We start from the raw sequence: 24550 nt of genomic DNA on the forward strand, positions 1-24550 counted from the left end.
GCTGTCGCCCATTTGTGAAGTTAGGTTTCGCCTACTTCTCAGTTTCTGTTTATTTCCCACCCATGGACTGCTTTGAGATGTCCCATGGTTTGGGTCTCCCATAAGGAACGATAAAGAAAAAGAGAATTTTGTTTACTTACCGTGAATTCTTTTTCTTATAGTTCCGACATGGGAGACCCAGCACCCTCCCTGTTGCCTGTTGGCAGCTTTCTTGTTCCGTGTGTTTTCACCGGCTGTTGTTGTAGACAGAAGTTCCGGTTATTCCGGGTTTTACTCTATCTCTACTAATGGGTGGATGTCCTCCTTCAGCTTTAGCACTAAACTGGTTGGATTTGTCATCCGGGGAGTATATATGCTCGGAGGGAGGAGCTACACTTTTAGTGTAGTACTTTGTGTGTCCTCCGGAGGCAGTAGCTATACACCCATGGTTTGGGTCTCCCATGTCGGAACTATAAGAAAAAGAATTCACGGTAAGTAAACAAAATTCTCTTTTTTTAAAGATCATTTTCGGTAGGAACACTGAACTTTACTGTTCAGGTTCACTCATTGCTACTACCGGGTCCGTCGGTTATTAATGAACCTGCATCATAACAGCTGATGACACACAAGACCCCCCAGGTAGCAGTACATATGATGTCCCCTGCTGATGGGGAACTGAGCAGAGCTGAAATACCCCTTTAATGTGTAAACTAGTCAATCAAGGACATCAAAAACCAGACTGTCATCAGTAATGGACCTTGATTTTAATAAAAAATATTTTATGTCTTTACAGAATGGAGATTAGTAGTGGAAACATCTCTCCTCAGATAAAGGTATTTCCATACTGTACGTTTAGTATTGTTGTAGGGTTATCCTAATAAGGGTTCAATATCCAAAATACTTCATTGGATAGTACATATCTATGTGCAATAAATTATATCCACTGAAAACCAGTGTATGGACTAGTAAAACACACAATCTCTATTTTGCTAGGTTTCCAACTATGGGAGTCTTCTGTCCATTCATGATGAAGATCAGCCTGGTAACTCGTACACTATCCAGGCCCATGATAAAGGTACAATAGACAGATTCGGCTTGTCAATATATAATTAGTTCATGATGAAATCGGATTGTATGGGTGCAGTTTAGTTTCCCTCAAGGATGGATGTGCAATACCAGACAGAGCCTATACACTGATCAGCTCTGTTTCTGCCTGTTTTGGGTGAAAATGTATGGTCCTGGATAGAACATTTAAAGGGAAGCTGTCATTAGGGAATTAGACCACTAACTAAAGACATATTTGTAGACGGCCTTTAATGCTTGTTGAATGCAACCATTTTTTGTAGCACTTTGGAAATTGTAGAACAATCCTTAACTGATGTTTTCATCTCAAGTGGAATGGGCGGACATTGCACTTCTACCCCTCATGTTTCTCATTTCACTGCTCACCGCTGGCTTTCAGTCTTTGACTGAAAAGTTACCTTTCTCTTTTTCGCCACCTGAAATGCTGCACAGGTGCTGAATCATTGCCTGGATTCATCTCCCCAGACTGGGGGATGGACACAGTAGTGGCCTAATAATCTGGTCAAGTGCTTGCCTCTTTTTTGAGATCACTTCAGATGAAGATTCCAGTGCCTGCGTAGAATCACTGCCTGGAGTCGTCTCATTATAGGGGGTGGCACATGCAAATATCGATAGGTTATGTCAAGATCCCTCTGTGCAGGGCATCTTGCACAGAGGTGATGTTTTGCTGCGTCTTCCTGAACTACAGAGCTGGCAGTAACATGTTTCCTTTGTGCAGAGCATCTTGCATTTTCAGATGCTCTGCTGTGTTTCTTTAAGCACTAGCTTACAGGTTGTTTGACAGCACAGGCTTCCTTGCAGGGAGATGCTTTTCCTCAGGTGTTCCACCTTCCTAGTAATTGCTCTGTTTCATTAATGATAATGCTCTCCCAGAACCTCGCCAGTCGTACTCTCTGGTTCTGCAGTTGTGCGCTTGGCTTGTGTTTATGCTTATATTTTGATCTGAGTTTCCTGACCCCCGGACTGTTGATTGACTCCCCTCTGCCCACTCCCTGTTCTTGTTGTTACCTCCTGGCTTCTGACCTCGGACCTTTACTCGACCACGTCTCTGTCTACTCCCTTTATCTAAAATGTACTCCCTTGGAATTCTGACACTCGTTCTGTGACTTGACTGTGTTTCTGCTTACTCCCTGTGTCCTGTCATGTTCTCCAGTTTCCTGACCCCGATTTGTCTGATTACCCTTCCATCTATACTATAGTAGTGACTAACATCACAAGTTAGCTCTCGTCAGAGATCTGTGTGTTCACCCCTCTTATGAGATGATCCCAGGCAATGATTTGCCAACTATACAGAATCTTGGATAGAGGGAGACAGAAGAGTGACCTGTCAGTGACAGAATGAAGTCCAGGGCAGGCAGGGAAATAAGGAGACAAACACGAGAGCTGGAAGTGCAATGTCCGCCCACTACAGTTGCGATTGCTCTTCAATTTCCAAACAAAATACTACAAGAAAAATATGCATTTATTAAGCATTAAAGGCCCTTTACAAATATGCCTTTAGTTAGGGGTCTAATCCTCTGACCACAAGTAATGCAAACCTGTTATGTGCCACTAAATTAAAAAGTCACTTTTCGATTGAGATCTTAACTATATGATTATATCTTCCAGTGCCTTACGACATATATCTACCAGACCATAACTTCATCACCCCCATGTTTACGGTAAATGCAACTGTTCAAGAAGTGATATCCTCGCTGGCCACAAAGAATGGCTACCACAACGACCTAGTCTTAGTTAAAGTAAACTCTTGTGGAGGTAAGAGGAAACCTCGCATTGAATATTAGTCATGTTAAGTGTCCTGTTTTCTGACATTTCTGTTCCCATGATTGGATTTTTTTTTGTGTTTTTAGGATAATTATAAATTACATTTATTGTGTCATTTTGATTCTTTGTCAGAAAAAGTATGCCTGAAACATGAGGACACTGGTGTGTACACGTCTCTAGGGATAAATGAGCGACTTTTTATCTGCAGTTCTCCAGACATGAACTCTCTGGTGAGTATGTGACATGTCCTACGTGTTCTTTAACTGTGGATGATGACTTGGGAGGGAAGACACTGTATAGGACAAGGTAAGCGGTCATCCTTTTGGGGCTTACAATCTAGAGTCCCTATCAGTATGTCTTTGGAGAGGAGGAGGAAACTGGAGAAACCAGAGGAAACCCACACAAACACGGGGAGAACATACAAACTCCTTGCAGATGGGAATTGAACCCAGGAGCTCAGCGTTTGCAAAGCAACAAATGCTAACCACCTTGCTCATCCAGAATAGTCCCCAAAATCCTATATATAGACTTTGCATAAAATACAAAAAAATAACATGTTTTGTCTTTTTGATTCTTCAAGACACCTCTACCTGAGCAAATGGGACCGAGTAGCAGTAGCTATGATATTCTGGATCTCATCACCTCCAAGGACCTTGCACTCCATATGACAGAACACGACTGGAATCTCTTTAAGAGCGTTCACCAGGTACTGTATACATCTGTTTTGTGCAACTAGTATTCAGGCCTATACAGAAATTCTGTTAAGCAAATGGTCGGTCATAAATACAACTTTTTGATAATATTGGATAATTCTGCACCTGTGAGGCTTAAAATGGGAATAATTTAGGGTAAGGCCATACGGAAAGGTTGTGATGCGATTATGACAGAAAAATGACAGGCTCAAAAAAAAATTCCGACAGTTGACTGCATGCGGTTTAGAGTAGACAAGCCTGCTTTGTGAGGGCATTTTTACACATGTATAGTCCAATTTGAAGAGAATCTGTCATCTAGTTTTAGCTATCAAATCTGAGAGCAGCATAATGTAGGGGCAGAGACCCTGATTCATGCAATGTGTCACTTACTGGGCTGCTTAGTATAGTTGTTATAAATACATTATTTTATTAAATCTGCTACAATATAGTCCAATCACTCCCCACTATTGATTGGCAGCTTTCTGTGCATATGCAGAAAGCTACCAATCAGTGGTATGGGTGGGATTTTTCAGAGTGTTAGTGAGTTTATACAGTTCTCAGCATTAAGAGAACTGGTTAATCTGCAGCAGAAAAAAAAAATAGTGATTTTATAAAAAAAAAAATTAGACATGCCCCCCAGTAAGTGAAACATCTCTGGAATTAAGGGGGCTTTACACGGTAGCGATATCGCTAGCAATTTGTAGCGATAGCGAGCGTGTAAGTACCCGCCCACGTCGCGCATGCGATTGTTTGTGATCGCTGCCGTAGCGAACATTATCACTACGGCAGCGTCACACATACTTACCTTGTCAGCGGCGTCGCTGTGACTGCCGAACAATCCCTCCTTCAAGGGGGAGGGACGTTCGTCATCACAGCGACGTCACCGCAAAGACACTAAGCGGCCGGCCAATCAAAGTGGAGGGGCGGAGATGAGCAGGACGTAACATCCCGCCCACCTCCTTCCTTCCGCATTGTGGCCGGCGGCAGGTAAGGAGACGTTCCTCGCTCCTGCGGTGTCACACATAGCAATGTGTGCTGCCGCATGAGCGATGAACCACCTGGATAAACAACTCTTACCAATTTTTGAGTTTGGGACGACCTCTCCATGGTGAACGATTTTCACCATTTTTGAGGTTGCTTAAGGTCGCTGGTCAGTGTCACACGCTGCGATATCATTAATGACGCCGGATGTGCGTCACTAACAATGTGACCCCGACGATAAAACATTAATGATATCGTAGCGTGTAAAGCCCCCTTTAGGGTCTCTCTCCCCACATCATGCTGTTCTTAGATAGGGTAGCAAATATAAAACTGAGGCCAGATATGCAACACGCAGCTAGGACAATTCAGTTGTGACAGTAACAGATTTGCATTTAGGCGGGAACAGGGAGAAGTGATGGGTAAGCAAAAGGGCAATACAGAAGTTCAAAGCAAATAAATCACATTATAATTAGTATGTTTCAGAATTACACTCAACTGCTCAGCTACATGCAATCACTACAGGTAATTACAAACAGTTTCTCTTAACAATAATCCATTCCCAGTCCTACCTTCAGGGGAGTGTTGGGGTGTCCCTATTTATAGTCACAATATGCAATTAAACAAAAAGAACTTAGACTTTCCTAATGCTATCTACAGTATCAGTTCACTAAACATAGCACAGTTATGTTGCAATGAGCTACACCAACAGTTAACTTAAGTAATCAACTATGCTTTGTTAGTACCGCACGTCAAGGCGGGAAGTAACGGCCCAGCTCAATATGATGCTGCTCTGGAACAAATGTTCCTTTCTAAGTCTCTTGTTATTGATGTCCAATCTTCAGTGTTTGGCCACATAGCCTGATCCTCTTCTAGTAACAGTACTCGGTGATCAGTCTTTGGGTTCCTCTGGCGACAATATTCAGTTTTCCGACTCCTGTTGCAATGGTATTCAGTCTTCCTTTCCTCAGTTGACAGTATTTGGTCTTTGGATTCCCCTGGCGATGATATTCAGTCTTTGGTTTCCTCAGGCAATGGTATTCGGTCTTCGGTTTCTTCAGGCAATGGTATTCGGTCTTCGGTTTCTTCAGGCAACGGTATTCGGTCTTCGGGTTCCTCTGAAGATGGTATTCCGTCTTTGAGTTCCTCTGGCGATGATATTCAATGTTTGGGTTCCTCTAGCAATGGTATTCGGTCTTCGGGTTCCTCTGGCGATGGTATTTGGTCGTCGGTTTTCTCTGGTGTTGGTATTCAGTCTTCGGGTTCATCTGAACTAAGTACACTTCCAGATGTTTTCCCCACAGTCAACATGGGTAGGTCCTGCTGCGCATATGTCTGCTACACTTGTAATCTTAGTGCCAATTCCACCTGCCCACTGCAAGCCCAGGCTTTTATATTTCATCACTGTGCCACACCTATCACCTAGTTAAGCATTGTCTTCCTACTGTTCCCTTGAGGAAACACACTTCTTACAGATCAGTTCCTGGTGACCCTGGTCCTCCCTCAGATGGCAATGTTGGTGTACAAATACCGTGGCTCAGTGGATATGAATACCTTCTTCTGGCCAACTACTAACACAAATACCTAGTGACAGATCCCCTTTAATCAATGTGGATTACTGTTGGTAACATGCTGCAAAAAGTGCATCTACTACATAGGCTTTTTGATTGTGTCATGATCTTGTGACAAAGGCACCATCTGACCTTATCTAAAAGCCCAAGATAAATTGTGTTAAGATAGTCAATTGCTATTTAGTGTTCATCAACCAGAAACTCTAAAGGTACTGTCACACATAACGAGATCGCTAGCGAGATCGCTGCTGAGTCACGGTTTCTGTGACGCAGTACGGATCCCGTTAGCGATCTCGTTATGTGTGACATCTACCAGCGATCAGGCCCCTGCTGTGAGATCGCTAGTCATTGCAGAATGGTCCAGGCCATTTTCTTCAAAGGCGATGTCCTACTGGGCAGGACACATCGCTGTGTTTGACACTGTGTGACAGGGTCACAGTGACTGCTGAGATCGTTATACAGGTCGCTACTGCGACCTGTATCGTTCCTGCATCGTTGATAAGGTCTGACTGTGTGACATCTCACTAGCGACCTCCCAGCGACTTACCAGCGATCCCTATCAGGTCGCATCATTTTCGAGATCGCTGGTAAGTCGTTGTGTGTGATTGGACCTTAAGATAGTGGTCCTCAAGCTCTTGTAGGTCATGAACCAAACATTGGAGATGATGTTGAGCCACACTAACTTATGAAAGTTAAAAATCTTTTTAAGATAACCTAGTAATATGATATTCATCTTAGTGCTAACTATCAATAATAATGTTTTGACCCTTGTACTAATTTGGCCACAATTTGTGAGGAACCCAAGAGATACATGTGGCTCCCGATTTTCAGTTTAAGGTACACTAGAATTATGACAAATCCTTGTTACAAAAAAAGTTAGACTTTTCTTAGAATGTGATTTCTACCCAGAGGGGGGATCACGATCAATGTAGAAAAGACTCCTTAGATGCTGAGGTTCATTAGATCATCAGATCATTGCACACTTTCAGGATAATGCCCGTAACTTTACTACAGACAGTAAGGCGTCCCTATGGGTAAATTATTTCAATCTTGTGTACCCGCATCTCGAGGATTGTTATTCTGAGCTTCTTCTTTTACGTTTATGGTAATTATCTCTCTAAGAGCCACATAGCTAGACAGCCTGATGTGTAGAGAGCTCATTACGAAGTTCTTAACCTATTTACTTAGGTGGAGTTGCTTTATCACACATTCGGGAAACAGCGGTTCCGTAACAGCACAACTGCTAATCTGGAGAGGTTTATAAGACGATTCAATGAGGTGCAGTTCTGGGTGGCAACTGAAGTCTGTCTGTGCCAAGACGATGAGAGGAGGACGCTGCTGTTGCGCAAATTCATCAAGCTGGCAGCACAGTAAGTTGCCAGTCTAATAATTGTGTCTTCACTCTTCTTCTGTTTCTTGCCATGTGAACCTATTCTTATTGTGATGAGGTCTACAAGACGATCTTTGTTGTAGAAACTTGAGTACATAGCAAAGATCCTGTAAGGCACCACATAACGTACCTACATTTTTGTATTGTGGACCTGTAGGAAGTTTATACATTCAAATGTTACCTGCGTACAGTATTACAATATACATATATACCAATACCAATACAGAAAGTAATTAGACACACCATTATCTTGGTCTCAAAAAACTGAACTATCACCTATACAATACGCATTTATAAATATGATGCAAATTACAAGTGTTATATTTGTTATTCACGGTCATGATTAGTGATGAAAATGTTCCTTTTTTTATATATGAAAATTTGTATTACAATTTTCGTAATTTGAATTATATTTCCTTGATTACCTTCAGTTTCAAGGAGCAGAAGAATCTGAATTCTTTCTTTGCGGTTATGTTTGGCCTCAGTAACACAGCGGTGAGCCGTATGTCCAGGACATGGCAGGTGAGACATCGACCAGGCAATGTTCTTTATTGTACATTTATCACTGTGTATTTGTACACTGATCATAGCGAAGAGCCATAATGAAGAATACAAGGTTTAAGACTACCGGTTTAAGACTACTGTATATACTACTGTATATAGTCTAATACAAGCCGAGGCATCTAAATTTACCACAAAAGAACTGTGTAAACTTATTGACGTATAAGCCTAGGATTATAAGACGCACCCTAAATTTAGAGGAGGAAGATTGGAAAACATATTTTTTAATGTTAAAATGGGGGTCCGTCTTATAATCCTAGTGTGTCTTATATTAATTAGCTCACTAGGGCGGCGTAGTGGTGGTGGTGTCGCGGCTCAGGAGGCTGGGTCGGTGATGCTGTACACTCAGGGGATAGGGGTGCCCATGGCTCAGTAGGGTCACAGGACGGAAGGTCAGCAATACTTATGGCTTGGGGGTGTCGCGGCTCAGGAGGGTCGGCAATGCTGGTGACTCAGGGGTGTGACGGCGGGCGTTATTGAGCCTGCTGGCGGGCTGTCAGATCTATTTAACCAGCCTGCGGTTAACACAATAGACTTCAAGAAAATGACTACGGAAGTGGCGCGTGCGCAGATTGAGATTACGGATCTCCGCATCCCGTCGGCAGGTTCAATGAGGTATGCCGCCCACCATGACCCCCCTTATCCCCCAGTATCGCCTACCCTCTTGAGCTGCGACACCACCGCAACATTCCTGAGCCACACCTTCGCCGACACTCTGTCCTGTGACCACGCTCCGCCCCGGTAAGCTTTATCCGGATTATAAGATGCACCTCCATTTTACCCCCAGTTTTGGGGGAAAAATGAATCTTATAATGCGGAAGTGGGACCCTCACTAGAGTATAAGCCAAGAGGGACTTTTTTAGCGTAAAAAAAAGTGCTGAAAAAGTCGGCTTTTACATGAGTATATACGGTATGTTCACATGCATGTTTTGTATGCAAATTAAAAGCTGTTTTTTACAATACCTTCAAAAGCTGTGAGACGTCAGGAAATCTCATGCACGCTTTTAGTTTTAGTTTTCTGACCGAATTTGAGAACTACAGTGATTGTTAATTCTGCATTATGTCATTTTTTTCAGTGTTTTTGCTGCTTTTCTTCACCCATAGAGAGCATTGAGAGTGCAAAAAACACAGCAAAAGTTTTACTGCGTTTTTGGTGAATAAAACTAAATCTATGTACTGTAGACAAATTACACATAATTTTCAACAAAAAAAAAAATCTGCAAAAACACCTAACAGCAGGCAGTTTGAACTCAGCCTTTTTTACTGCCATTAGAGCAGGTTTTGGCTGCAGAAATAAACACTGCAAAAATTCTGTGTGTGAACATAGTCTAAGATTGTTTTGGAAAAGTTTTTCCTAGCAGAAAATATGGATAATAATGCAGCTGTTACCTGACATTACACTTTAGAGCTCGGACTCTTCCAATTATTTCCATATAATGCAAACAAAAAAGTAAGTTAATTTTATTTTTGCTTCTTTTAGAGGTTGCCCAACAAAACCAGAAAGCTATATTCTATCTTTGAAAGGCTCATGGTAAGTTTTAGAGTTTTATATAGTAGTGTAATATTCATATAGTCTATTACTGCCTGGTTTACTATACATTGGAGCTAAGCAGATCGTATATATACATACAGTATATTATGAAAATGGTTTCATACCACTTTTTTTGTCATTTTGATCAGTTATACTTTTTTACCTTGTAACAAAAAAGGTGATGCTTTAAGTTATGTGCGCACGCTGTGGATTTACTGCAGATTTTACAGCGGATTTGCTGCAGAAAATGTGTCTAACATTTCTGCAGTCATTCCCCAGCAAAACCGATCGGTATAAAAAAATGATTTGCGCACACTGCTTTTTTTTTTTTTTAAACCTGCGGATTTACCCGCAGAATTTCCGCTGCAGAATTAATGAGCATGTCACTTCTTTTCTGCAGGTATCTGTGGTTTTTCTCATAGATAATGCTAAAAAAACGCAGGGACCAACCCGCAGGAAAACCACGGCAAAATCGCGGCAAAAACGCGGGTGCGGTATTCTGCCAGAGGGTGCGGGTTTTCTTAAGAAAAGTCCATTTTCTAGTGCACACATAGCCTAAAGGCCACTTTATCGTGCGATCGTTACACAGCGGTTGGCCAATAGAAGCGGAGGTGCGGAGATGAGCGGGACGTAAACGTCCCGCCCACCTCCTTCCTTCCGCATTGCCGGCGGGACGCAGGTAAGCTGCAGTTCATCGTTCCCGGGGTGTCACACGGAGCGATGTGTGCTGCCTCGGGAACGATGAACAACCGGTGCGCAGAAGGACGTTCAATTTTTTGAAAATGAGCGACGTGTCAACGAGCAACGATAAGGTGAGTATTTTTGCTCAATCACAGACGCTCATAGCTGTCACACGCTACGATATGTCAAACGATGCCGGATGTGCGTCACTTACGACTTGACCCCGACGACATATCGTTAGATATATCGTAGCGTGTAAAGCGGCCTTTAAACTAGTTTGTCTACTTTAACATACATGTTGAATACATTTTGCATCCATTATCATGGGGGTATAGATTGTCACAACATTGGGTGACTTGTTTGCTAGAAAAAAAATGGATGCTTATTAGTGATGAGCGAGTCATTTTATTATATATTGAACATGGTAAATAAAATAAAAACAAAAAACAATTGTGGAATTTCACTTTTGTTTTGCAATTTCTCCACACTTGGAATTTTTCCCATTTTCCTGCACACTATGTAGTAAAATAAATGGTGTCATTCGAAAGTACAACCCATCCAGCAAAAAACAAGCCCTCATAAGGCAATATTGATGGAAAAGGAAAAGTTATGGCTCTTGGAAGAAGGGGAGGAAAAAACTAAATGGCCATGATGTGAAGGGGTTAATAATCATATACAGCTAAGTTTGAATTAACACTGTGTATTTCTTTATTGTTGCAGGACCCATCCTGGAATCATAGAGCCTACAGGCTAGCAGTAGCCAAACTCAGCCCTCCACTTATTCCTTTTCTTCCTCTTATTTTAAAAGGTATGAAAACAAAAACAGTTGAATAAAAGTAGCTTATATCTGGATTAGTTATAGTAATAAGCTTTATCTTTATATAGCGCCATCACATTCCGCAGCACTTTACATACATCAGCAACACTGTCCCCATTGGGACTCACAATCTAAATTCCCTATCAGTATGTATTTAGAGTGTGGGAGGAAACTCACACAAACACAGGGAGAACATGGCAATATATACAATATATAAAAAAAACTTACCTGATCCTTCTTAAAATGCTGCCCAGGTCTCTGTCCAGTGTCTGGTCTTCCTCTTCTATTGGACGGACATGTGACTGCTCGCAGCTAATCACTGACTGCATTAATGATCAACATGTCATTGCTTTGGGCAGTGATTGGCTGCAGTGGTCTTACCCCATAAAATCAGGGTTTCAGTTTGTGGTACAACATGCAGCATCCAAAAAAATACTGACTGCAATGCAGGTTACGTCCTTGATCTCCCCTCATATGTTTGTTACATTTATACTTCCAGAAGAGTGGTACACTGTCCGGCAATACATTAACATTATGTTATTGAATATTTTACAGACCTTACATTTATCCATGAGGGCAATAGAAGTACTTTGGACAACCTAGTAAACTTTGAAAAGATGGTAAGTTAATAATAAAAAACTAAAAAATACACATACAGTATATGGCACCTATAAGAAAAAATCTTTAAAGGAAATGTGTTGTCAGAAAATGGCCTTCAGTTTAAGTCAGGGTTTATGTGCATATACAGAATGTTGTTTTTTTATAATATTTTAATTTTACTTTTTATATCAAGATCTATACTACTAAAAACATAAAAATCTTGCAATTTTCCCATTGGCCACTGGGGCTATTCTATAATCATACATCCTGTTCTTTCAGGAAATCTACATTCACATTAGCAGCAATAAAACAGACTCAGATACTAGCCTTTGTACTGAAGCATCTAATGCAGGGGTACCCAACCTATAGCTTGGGAGCCACATGTGGCTTTTAGGCCTGTGATGTGTGGCTCGCAGCTGTCTTTCAGCTTGGTGCATAAGCACCAGGTCAAGCAAACAGCTATGAAGAGCGGGTCTCCAGATGGGGACTTTTTTGAGTAGCCCTGGATGTTGGTATACTGCCTCAGGCCAGTTTCAGACGTCCATATTTAATTAGGTACAAACCACACGCATGGCTATGGTCATACGTGTGTCATGTGTCACACATATGTCAAACGTGTGACTTCTGTGTTTGCATACGTGTGACATGTACCGGAGAAAACACTGGTCTTTGAAAAAAAAAAAGATTTTCTATATTCACTTGTATCCAGGGCTGTTTTCTTCGGCTTTGCTGCCTCCCGCTTCTGACCACCGCTCATTATATTCATTGATTATTCACTGCACTGAGGAGCTAGAAGCCGAAGCATCGCGGGGACAGCGATGGGTATAGCACCGCAGGGACAGGTGAGTATTCAGCAAGCAGTGTGTGTGCAGTGACATCCAGGAGGTCATTGGAGTTCCCAATGAACTCTGATGACACTCTGATGTCAGTGACTTCACGAGTTCATCAGAGTTCATTGGAAACTCCAATGACCTCCTTGATGTCATTGTACACACACTGCTTTCTGAATACTCACCTGTCACCGGCGATGCTCCTGCTTCCATGTCCTCACTGCGCAGACACACACACACACACACACTTTAAAACAGCTTGTCTTTTAAAAAGTAGATGTGGAAAAACAAATGAAGACATGAGGAAGAAATGTATTAGTATTACTTTTCACTTGTTCATAAAAGCAATTATTTTCTAAACAAATAGAATTTCTGAGAATGCAGTTCTATATAATCTGCCTAGATCACAGAGCTGACACTTTAGAGTGTTCAGAATAATGCAGCATTTGCTTACAATAGTTTACTGAGTCTGATTCATCTTCATAGTAGAATGATGGTGTTGTTTTTACAGGTAATAGAAAATTGAAGGAAATACAGATTGTTTGTTTTTTTAAACAAGAACAAACAAAAAAACAGCAGTCATCTCATGTTGTAGCGTCTTATTTGTATGTTACATAACTTGTATTTATAACTGTTGATTTTTTTTTTTTATTATTTTCACAGCGGATGATTGCAAAGACTGTCCAGATGTTTCACACTTACCGCAGCCAGAGTTACAGTACGTGCTGTTATTCATACACCATTACCTATCTGTATACACTAATCTTCTCCATTAGAACATGTTTTAATAGATTATACACAGGATGATGATGTGATGGAGACATACAGTAGATATTAAAACAGATTAAAGCAGAGTCTGTTTTTATTTTGATTGTGGTATTAAAGATGAACCTATCATTACGATATAGCATGTTAAAATAAAAGCTTGGTCATAATGGCAAATTTATACAGATTCAATGGAACAAAAAAGAAAAAGAGGGCACTAACAAATTGGCCTCTATTAGCCGAAGCACATACTGAAAGAATGTACAACAACATAGAGAAAGAAGTATGCAAATGATTCGGATAACTAGTAAATAACAATAATGGCTAAACAATGACACAAATCTAAAAATAATTAAAAAGCTTATTGGCTAGTTATATAAAACATAAGGTAATCCTATGGTAAGACGATGATCTCTCCTCCTCAGCCTACGGCCTCCTTCACACATCCATGTCTCCGGTACGTGTGACATCCGTTTCCACACGTACCAGATACACGGAGACAAGTAGACCCATTAAAATCAACGGGCATGATCACACAATGTTTTCATATAGACTGTGTATCCATGTGGAGCACAAGTGTGTCCGTGTGCGCTACACGGCAACATATCAGTTTTCTGCTGACAGCACAGGTGTCACACAGACTGCACACTAATGTGATCCGTGTGACATCATTGTCACATGTAGCGGAGAAAACAAAGGTCACATAGGAATAAAGAATTTTTATACTTACCTGTTCCTGGCGCTGATGTTTCCGCCTCTGCTGTTACTTCCGAGTCCCGCTCATTATGCTCATGCATATTCACTGCACTGACCACAGACCCGGAAGTAACAGCAGTGCCGAGGATAGGTAAGTATACCAGTATACCAGCTCATGCTGTCCATGTGCTATCCGGATGTCACATGGATAGCACATGAACTGCACACATAGAACACTCACAGACACACATGCGTACCTTCACCATGCACCATGCAAAACGTTAGTGTTTTGCACAGATGTGTGAAGGAGGCCTAATACAGTCATGGCCAAAAGTTTTGAGAATGACACCAAAATTATATTTTCACATGAACTGTTGCCCTCTGTTTTTTAATTGTGTTTGTCTGATGTTTACATCACATACAGAAATATAATTGCAATCATATTATGAGTACCAAAAGGTTATATTGACAGTTAGAATGAGTTAATGCAGCAAGTCAATATTTGCAGTGTTGACCCTTCTTCTTCAGGACCTCTGCAATTCTCCCTGGCATGCTCTCAATCAACTTCTGGATCAAATCCTGACTGATAGCTGTCCATTCTTGCATAAGCAATGCTTGCATTTTGCCAGAATTTGTTGGTTTTTGTTTGTCCACCCATCTCTTGATGATTGCCCACAAGTTCTCAATGGGATTAAGATCTGGGGAGTTTCCAGGCCATGGACCCAAAATCTCTATGTTTTGTTCCATGAGCCATTTAGTGATCACCTTTGCTTTATGGCAAGGTGCTCCATCATGCTGGAAAAGGCATTGTTGGGCACCAAACTGCTCTTGGACAGTTGGGAGAAGTTGCTCTTGGAGGACATTCTGGTACCATTCCTTATTCATGGCTGTGTTTTTAGGGAAGACTGTGAGTGAGCCGATTCCCTTGGCTGAGAAGCAACCCCACACATGAATCATTTCAGGATGCTTAACAGTTGGCATGAGAAAAGACTGGTGGTAGCGCTCACCTCTTCTCCTAATAAGCTGTTTTCCAGATGTTCCAAACAATCGAAAAGGGGATTCATCTGAGAAAATGACTTTACCCCAGTCCTCAGCAGTCCACTCCCTGTACCATTTGCAGAATATCAGTTGGTCCTTGATGTTTTTTCTGGAGAGAAGTGGCTTCTTTTCTGCCCTCCTTGAAACCAGGCCTTGCTCAAGCAGTCTCCGCCTCACAGTGCGTGCAGAAGCACTCACACCAGCCTGCTGCCATTGCTGAGCTAGCTCGGCACTGCTGGTAGTCCGATCCCGCAGCTGAAACAGTTTAAAGATACGGTCCTGGCGTTTGCTGGTCCTTCATGGCTTTTTGGCAACAATGGAAGCTCTCTCCTTGAAGTTCTTGATGATGCGATAGATTGTTGACTGAGGTGCAATCTTTGTAGCTGCGATACTCTTCCCTGTTAGGCCATTTTTGTGCAGAGCAATGATGGCTGCACGTGTTTCTTTAGAGATAACCATGGTTAACTGAAGAGAAACAATGATACCAAGCACCAGCCTCCTTTTAAAGTGTCCAGTGGTGTCATTCTTACTTAATCATGACTGATTGATCGCCAGCCCTATCCTCATCAACACCCACACCTGTGTTAATGGAACAATCACTAAAACAATGTTAGCTGCTCCTCTTAAGGCAGGAATGCAATGCTGTTGAAATGTGTTTTGGGGGTTAAAGTTAATTTTCTTAGCCAATATTGACTTTGCAAGTAATTGCTGTTAAGCTGATCACTCTTTATGACATTCTGGAGTATATGCAAATTGCCATTAGAAAAACTTAAGCAGTAGACTTTGTAAAAATTAATATTTGTAGCATTCTCAAAACTTTTTGCCATGACTGTACATACAATAAACAGGATATATGACAAGAAAAACTAATATGCAGAGTTATGATATAATTACATGCTGTCACACAATAACAACCAAAGGGCATATAACAAAACTACCAGAATGGCAATACTATAATGGCAAATGTTTCCCACAAATAAATAATACTAGCTGTAGTACCTGGGTGCTGCCCGGGATAGTAACTGTCTCTCTGTCTCTCTCCAAGTGTCTGTCTCTGTCTGTCTTTGTGTGTCAGTCTCTGTGTGTCTGTATCAGTCTCTGTTTATCTCTCTCTATTTCTGTGTCTCAGTCTCGTTCCCCGTCAGTCTCATTCCCCGTCAGTCCCGTTCCCCGTCAGTCCCGTTCCCTGTCAGTCCCGTTCCCCGTCAGTCCCGTTCCCTGTCTGTGTCTTTCCCTGTCTCTGTCTCTTTTCCTGTCTCTTTACTTGTCTCTGTCTCTTTCCCTGTTTCTTTACTTGTCTCTGTCTCTTTCCCCGTCTCTTTCATTGTTTCTGTCTCTTTCCCTGTCTCTTTCATTGTTTGTGTCTTTCCTTGTCTGTCTCTCTGTCTCTTTCCCTGTCTGCCTCTGTCTGTCTCTTTGACTGTCTGTCTCTCTCTCTCTTTCTGTCTCCCTGTCTGTATTGCCTCACACATAAGCTTCTTATACTAACAATTTATTTTGTTCCTATAGCAACCACTCACAGCTCCTATTAATAACCTAAAGCTTGCAACTCCATTGACTTTAATGGAGGCTGCTTTTTTGGAGAGTAACTGTAAAGCGCGGGTTAAATTTTCCCGTCCAAACAGTCTATGATGTTCACTGAGTCACATGGAGTGTCTGTGCAAAATTTCATGATTGTAAATGGGACGGTGCGGATTCCTTTAGCAGACATACACACACATACATACACTCAGCTTTATATATATTAGATTTACTGAGATGTTATGCATGAGGCCATATTAAGGCTTAAACTAGGCATAAATAACCATTACTATGAGTATAACTCCAAGAAGACAAAATATATATACCAAGACACCTGTTAGTATGACATGAAACGGAATGAGGAAAGAAGACCCCACACGTATCGCCACATGAAATTTGTGCCTTCCTCAGTCTAAATACATGCCTTTGGAGAAGAAATCTGCATTCTGGTTGGTCTTTAATCCACATTTGAAGTATGGGTGTAATAACGTTTCAGTACATTGGGGCGCGACAGTGGGAAGGGTCTGCAGCTCTGGCCCGTCCTCTCCGCCTGCCTTTGGTGTCTGTGTGTCCTTCCCATCTCTTGCAGTGACCCGCCCAGTTAGTGCATGCGCAGAGTCATATCCCAGCGATCTTCAGTAAAATGGCGCCGGTAGCGGTGCATGCACAGAATAATTTTTCAGCTCGTCATTGAGCCGAGATCTGAAAATGTGCATGCTCCGTCACTAATGCCATCTTACTAAACACTGCTGGAAGATTAATCTGCAAAAAGTGCCGCCTACGGTGAGGACTCTGCCATTGAGAACTTTAAAATAGGAGGCACATAACACCAGAGGCAGGCAGAGAGGCCGGAGCAGAGTCGAAAACTCCACCCACTGTTCCGCCAAACAGACCCATCCCAGTGCACCGAAAACATTACACCCAAACTTCAAATATGGATTAAAGAACAACCAGGCTGTGGATTTCTTCACTACAGGTATCTATTGAATCTGTATAACAGCGCCATTGTGGCCATGCCTTTACTTTAACATACTAAATGGTGATAACAGGTTATCTGTAATTAAAGAACCTTCTGGTGATAAATGGGTTTTTTTTAGAGATGAACAAAAAGTGGCTTTCCTTCTTTTTTGCAGCAATTAATGCAGTGACAATGGGGTATTACATAGTCTGCATACAAATCAATAGATAAATATGTAATACCTCATCACACGGTGTCCACCAGAGTTTTTCAGTGGATTTTCACGTTGGTTCTTTGAGGATATGCATATGGCATAGCAGGATGACGCCTTTAAAAATGTTAAAGAAACCAATTGTGGCCCCCTGGTCATGGAAACTACCGTATATTTTCAAAAATGTGTATGGGGAGCATGGCAATAATGAAAAAGCACCTTAAGTGTTAAATGCTTTCAATAATATATACAATACTAAGAATTCTGTATCAGGGCGGAGAAAGGAAGATCAGCTCACCCAGATCAGTGGAGACTCCTGATGAGGAACAGGTGCACGGAAAGGCCGGCTCGGCCAGGGAATTCCAGGAAAAGAGAGGGATCCAGCACTCGTGTCCAACATATATGTAAAACTTAGTTTTTATTCATATTTATTAAAAATTGATGTGGATCACATCCAAGGTATAAAAATCCCCATGGGCAGTAAGATGAGATAACAAGGATGGTATGCGTTTCGAGCTATATGCTCTTAATCTCAATCCATGTGGATAGATTGAGATTAAGAGCATATAGCTCGAAACGCGTACCATCCTTGTTATCTCATCTTACCGCCCATGGGGATTTTTATACCTTGGATATGATCCACATCAATTTTTAATGGAATATGAATAAAAACTAAGTTTTACATATGAATTCTGTATGTTCACTTTAAAATGTATATGACTGTCACTGAACACATCAAATTTACACCCAGCAAATTTAGTAGAGGCAAAAACAGATTAATAAGGTAGATACAATAAAGTATACCCTCATTTCTGTGTGAATAGTTTATCATGTGTTTTATTTTCTGCAGTTCCTCTTTCTCCTCTTCGGGCACGACCGCTACATATTCTTGAAGAAGCCACTCATGTTCGGGCATCCACATGTGAGTCCGCTACTTTTGATTGCTATTGTAGAATAAGTAGGAATCAGACATGTTCTTGTTATTCATGGCACTATTTGGCCTTACTTATAGCAAAGGTCACTGTATGTCATTGAAGGACTTCCGTGTAAGCAAGTACAGAACAACCAAAAAGTTAAATAGGATTGCTAGCATCATGAATACACTGGACTTCAACTCTGTGTCTAGTGGCACAATATTTTTGCACTGTTTGGAATAGGAGAGATGACTTGTCCTCATACATAGCATGACAGCTGCTCAGTGTCCCTCCTGTGGCTGAACTCTCTCACTGCTCTGTATAAGCTGCAGCTGTCAGTCCGGGTGGTCAGAGACTGAATTCACTTGGACTTATGAGCTCTCTCAGTCTCTTGACAATCTAATTATATTAGAATTATAATTGAGCTACAGTTATCAGAACCTGAAAAGCAAATCCCTTTTGGTTTTGTGGACAGCCATACTAAGGCCTCGGATATACTGTATATAGCCCTAATATAGCTGAACACTCTGCCCATCCCAAGGTCTAAGGAACTGACAACGTCAGAGACCCAGCATTATGACTCTCAAATTGAGGATTATATCACATGATCCATCTCAACCAGTCGAAAACACTGGAAATCCTTCCAAACTTTCTATATAACTTTTTCAGGGCTTGCACATTGTTTGAAAGTGATTAACCCACAAAAAACAAGTCCCCTCTAAGGTCCGTCATCTGTTAACAGAAATATAGGAGACTTCCATGTTACTGGTAGCACAAAGGCTCTAGAAAAGTGCTAGGGCTCCCCCCAAAAACAAAAACCAGCAAAATCTACACTCCAAAATTCCAATGCCCACTCCCTTCTGTGCACCATAATGTGTATAAACCAAAGTTAACATCCACATGTTTAGCATTGTTGTAGTGAGGAACCCCTCTTTATTTATGTGGTTTTTGTCTCCAGAGCACGAGCAGGACAAGATGTATGGGCACTACAATGTACTGGGCACCTTAACCCTTCTAAGTTCGTAACAAAAAAGTTAATAAAAAATGGAGCTGATGCAAAGTAGACATGTGGTAAATGTTATTTATTATAAAATACAAGTACTAATGCGCTCACTAGAGGGGGAAAAGGGGTTTAAGTGGGGGTGTTGATCGGAAAAATAAATAAAATAATTAGATATGGGTGAGAATGTGGTAAAATATCTAATTATTTAATTATTTTATTTATTTTTCCGACCAACACCCCAACTTAAACCCCTTCCCCCCCTCTAGTGAGCGCAGTAGTACTTGTATTTTATTTACCCTAGCTCTGACAGGCTTACGCAGACCCTGCCTACTATCTGCATCTCCTACTAGTTCTAACACAGTTACAACTAGGTTCCCTCCCTCCCCCATTATCCCCCTGGATGAGCGCCAGTGTCCATTTTAAATTTAAATATTATTTATTAAGTATTTTGTGTGACCTAACTCTGGTTTAAGGGCATAAAAATGTAAAGTTTGAAAATTGCTAAATTTTCGATATTTTCACAACTAAAAAAATAGTGTCCTAAATGTATCACTAACATGACGTACAATATGTCACAAAAAAAACCACAGTCTCAGACTCACTGCGATCCGTTCAAGTGTTCCTAAGTTATTACCACATAAAGTGACATTGGTCAGAATTGAAAAAAAATGACCCAGTGATGAAGGTGAAAACAGGCTCGAGGGTCAAGGGGTTAAATAAAGGTGGGAGTTACCAGTGTGATATTTGATGGCAGCTTTCTGCTCTCCTGACTTAATTGACACATCTGCAGGTTCCTTTCAGCCTAAGCTTCCATTTCACAGGCAGCTAGAGTTGCAATATTGTTGTAATACAGCAGAGCTGTGAGAGCTGCAGCAAATATGTTTGTAAGGAGACAAAGTTCAGCTCTGCTGTACTGTAATATTTATATTTTTCACACTTGTAATTCCCCCTTTTATTAAAAATAAGCCCTGGAGGCAGAGTCTCATGCAGATCATTGTCTGGCCCTATAAGAAAAATGTAGACTTCTCTGGAGTAAAGGCTGCTTTACACCAGACAATCTATCGTGCGATAGATCGTCGGGGTCACGGTTTTTGTGACGCACATCCGGCATCGCTGGTGATGCCGGCCTGTGTGACACCTCCTAGCGACGCAGTATCGCTCACAAATCGTGAGTCGTGTACTGGTCGCTAGGTTCCATAATATCGTATAATTTAGTTGTTCATCGTTTCCGTGGTAGCACACGCCACTCCGTGTGACACCCCGGGAACGATGAACAGCAGCTCACCTGCATCACACGGCCGCCGCCGGCTATGTGAAGGAAGGAGGTGGGCGGGATGTTTACGTCCCGCTCATCTCCGCCCCTCCACTTCCATTGGCCGGCGGCCGTGTGACGTCGATGTGACGCCAAACGTCCCTCCCACTCCAGGAAGTGGACGTTCGCCGCCCAAAGTGTGGTCCCATGAGAGGTAAGTACGTGTGACGGGGGTTACCGACTTTGTGCGACACGGGCAGCGATTTGCCCGTGACGCAAAAAGGACGGGGGTGGGTACGATCGATTGTGAAATTGCACAATCGGTCGTACCGTGTAAAGCAGCCTTAAGGCATCGGATCGCAGATATCGAGGTATCACTTTATTTAGTTTCCTATGACCTACAGGTACATATAAGTAACAAAGGAGAGAGGGAGATGCGCTGAGTAGCACCCGGTGGTGAGGGGGATTATGGTATTGCTTGGAGGCTTCTCAACCCCGGTTGTTGCAGTAAAGGATCCACGGGATCCCGCTGATGCCTGGAGCTGTCTGAAGTCCCAGTGAACAGAGTGGAGCGAGTCCTTCCTGGTTGGTCACGTGACCACGAGCACCCGGAAGTGCGTCACCGCAGGTCCTATGCAGTCAGAGCAACCCGGTGTCACAGCAATCGTGGGTCCTGGTGATTGTTGTAAAAACTCGCCGCTCCCAGAACTGCTCCTGACGTTAATCCCTCAAGGGGATAATGTATGTGAAAATAACTGTCTTCCAGTTCTCTAGCGCTCCTATCTGACCGCTACTCCGTTATTTTCACTACAGGTCCATATAGACAGTTTAGAAGGGTTGACCCTGCAGACAGATTCCCTTTTAAATCATTGAAGAATTGCATTAATAAAAAATATGCTATAAACTAATTTGCTTGTGTTGTTCCTTTCAGGTTCAGAGTATTCCGTTAATTTCAGAAGTCCAGCCGCCACATGGGCTTATGTCCAGAATATGAAGGTTATTGACAATCAAAAGAAATTAATGGAGTTGTCACGGAGCTTAGAGCCATCCTGAAACGTCGAAACACTAAACCTGGAATTAAGGAGGATGTGGAAGAGCTGCTACAGATTTGCCGGAATTGAATCCCTGTATCAGGGACAGAGGCCGTCCATGGACCACAGCCAGTCCAATATTTGGACTCTTCATTTGTAGAATGTGTATATTAACTCAACTACCTGTTACTCTAATGATACTGTAGCCAATATTTCAGTCTCTCTCTGAGATGACACAAACAATACAAAAAGATAGGATATTATGAGGATTCATAATATTAAGGAAAAGGGTAAACTATATACAGACAAACACGTTGAAAATATTTCTTGACTCCTACTAAGCAATTAACAAACTTGTTACAAACTTGTTACAATTGTATCTGTGGTCAATTTTGTTTTGGCCAAACTGTATTATATTGTTGTTTTTTTAATATTTTATCTTGTTAACTTAATATTGGAATAGTTTTTCCTGAGCTTTTGTTCTGCTTCACACATGAATGTATATAGAGAACGGTCTGTGCTGATCTTTAAGACTTTAAATAGTATTATAGCATTTGCAAATCTGTTTGTTACATATTATAGTTAGAGAGATGACAAATACAGCACTTTTCTGATATTGTAAATATAGAATGATGGTTTATGGCAAAATGAAAGAAAATTGAATTATAAAATACAAGACTTCAAATGAGGTGGTGGTCTTTACCCTTCGTTTTTTAAACATCTCTTATTCCATAGAACATCAACTTTTCAGTTACACAGGCTACCGTATTTTTCGGATTATAAGACGCACTTTTCCTCCCATCTCATAATCCGAATATTGCTTACCAGGGATGGTGGAGAGGGGTCGCAGGAGCAATGCTGCGGGCGCTATGCTGCCGCTGCGCTGTGCTGGAGCTGCGGGGGCTGTGGGCTGAGCGTGCTTTGCTGTGCTAGGGCTGCAGGCGATGTGCTGTAACTGTGCTGTGGAGGGGCTGCAAGCCGAGGGCGCTGTGCTGGGGCTGCTGGCGCCATCCTGAAAATGTAGGCGGTGCGGACTTCAAACTAATGGCACCCGGAGTCAGCGCGTGCGCAGATGGAGTTCTCGGCTCAAGATCTCATCTGTGTACGCGCCACCTCCGGGCACCATTTTCCTTAAGTCCACTGCTGGAAGATCATTGGGCCGGAAGTGGCACGTGCGCAGGTGAGATCTTGAGCCAAGAGCTCCATCTGCGCACACGCCGACTCCAGGCGCCATTATTTGAAGTCCACACCACCGACAGTTGCAGGATGCCACAGCACAGTGCCCTCAGCCCGCAGCTCCAGCACAGCGTCTGCAGCTCCAGCACAGCGCCCACAGTCCCAGCACAGCCACCACAGCATCGCCCTATTCCACAATTGCCCCTGCTTCCTGTGACCCCGCTCTACCACTACTGTCGCCCGCTCCCGGTAAGACACCACCGGATTGTAAGACGGACTCTAAATTTCCCTCTAAATTTGGGGTGTGTCGTATAATTCGGTGCGTCTTACAAACCGAAAAATACGGTATATATAAATGGCTGTATTAAAATATAATATGAATTGAGATAATTTAAGCTTTTAAAATTCTAATTTGCCATGTACAACTAATTTTAAAAAAAGATATTGCAACTCGCAGTACTGCTGAGCTTCTGATTGTTCTGTAAAGAATGTGTGTAACATTTTGGGGTCTCATTGGACTGTATTCACGCTCCTTAACATTACGAAGTCAGTGTTTGTGTTAAAGTGTCCATACTATGGAAACAGATTGTAACCCAGTAGTAACCAACAGCTTATTTAATAACACAGTGTACTGACAGATATTTCGTGTTTCAAAATTAAAAACTGTCCAAAAATGATCCTTTAGTCATTTATGACCAGAAGACCATTGTATGAAGAACTCTTACACAAACTGACAGGGTTACTATCAGAGGTAATATTATCCTGCTGTGAAAGGGACGAGCAATGTGCCATATTGTGTAAAATGACCTCTGCTTCCTCCTCACTAATACCCTTACTGGAGGCAAAGAAGCCCAATATGCCCTGTACTGCCCTGGAACTACTTACTGCTCTGTCAATTCATGCTAGCAATAGTGTTGCTTCTCTTAGCTGCTTCCACATTGGTATATTTCTTTTTTTTTTTTTCCTTTTTTCTTTTAACCCACCCCATCCAATGCAACTTTTACCAATTTTTTACAACATAATTTAGTTTTTTACAATTTTTTCAGCTCTTGCGAAAAAAGATGTAGGAAGAAAGGGTAGGGAGATACAGTACATGTACTGAAATCAAAATATGGCAGCATGTCATGTGACTGTACTATAGTGAGGGAAAGTAACTCCTATACTGTTCGTCATGCTAGGGGACTCTAGGCTATCCTTTTCCTCAGGGTTATTCCTAATGGTAGAGATGCCAGAGTCTGATGCCTAGCTATGCTCCTGACCAAAGCTAATCTGTCTCCTGCAATTCCTAAGAAAGGAATGGATAGGAGAGTGATAGAAACACAGATTTACACAGACAGGGAAAAACAGAAACTCAGACACACAGCAACCTCACAGGAACAAACAGTAAGACACTAAGGAAAAAGGTAAGGCAGTAACAAAAGGACATCAAGGGTTAACACCCCAACCGCCCACAACAATAATACACAACAACCACCAGTAAGTCTCAAACCACCTCTCTAGACCAGTAT

At 41.9% G+C, this 24550-nt stretch overlaps 1 protein-coding gene across 2 annotated transcripts in view; it reads left to right on the forward strand.

Moving 5' to 3' along the window:
• Positions 1 to 23717, forward strand: part of RAPGEF3 (Rap guanine nucleotide exchange factor 3) — a 116739-nt gene extending 93022 nt beyond the window's left edge. For both annotated transcript variants that reach the window (XM_075337162.1, XM_075337163.1), the window contains exons 15-27: positions 773 to 812; positions 973 to 1054; positions 2671 to 2817; positions 2959 to 3056; positions 3407 to 3532; positions 7256 to 7437; positions 7889 to 7979; positions 9499 to 9549; positions 10951 to 11038; positions 11603 to 11667; positions 13141 to 13195; positions 18517 to 18588; positions 21767 to 23717. In XM_075337162.1, coding sequence (XP_075193277.1) covers positions 773 to 812; positions 973 to 1054; positions 2671 to 2817; positions 2959 to 3056; positions 3407 to 3532; positions 7256 to 7437; positions 7889 to 7979; positions 9499 to 9549; positions 10951 to 11038; positions 11603 to 11667; positions 13141 to 13195; positions 18517 to 18588; positions 21767 to 21888 — 1219 coding nt within the window. In that variant the 3' untranslated portion in view covers positions 21889 to 23717. The remainder of the gene's footprint in view (positions 1 to 772; positions 813 to 972; positions 1055 to 2670; positions 2818 to 2958; positions 3057 to 3406; positions 3533 to 7255; positions 7438 to 7888; positions 7980 to 9498; positions 9550 to 10950; positions 11039 to 11602; positions 11668 to 13140; positions 13196 to 18516; positions 18589 to 21766) is intronic.
• The last annotated feature ends 833 nt before the right edge of the window (positions 23718 to 24550 follow it).

Source organism: Anomaloglossus baeobatrachus, chromosome 2 (assembly GCF_048569485.1).
Source record: "Anomaloglossus baeobatrachus isolate aAnoBae1 chromosome 2, aAnoBae1.hap1, whole genome shotgun sequence".
NCBI lineage: Eukaryota > Metazoa > Chordata > Amphibia > Anura > Aromobatidae > Anomaloglossus > Anomaloglossus baeobatrachus.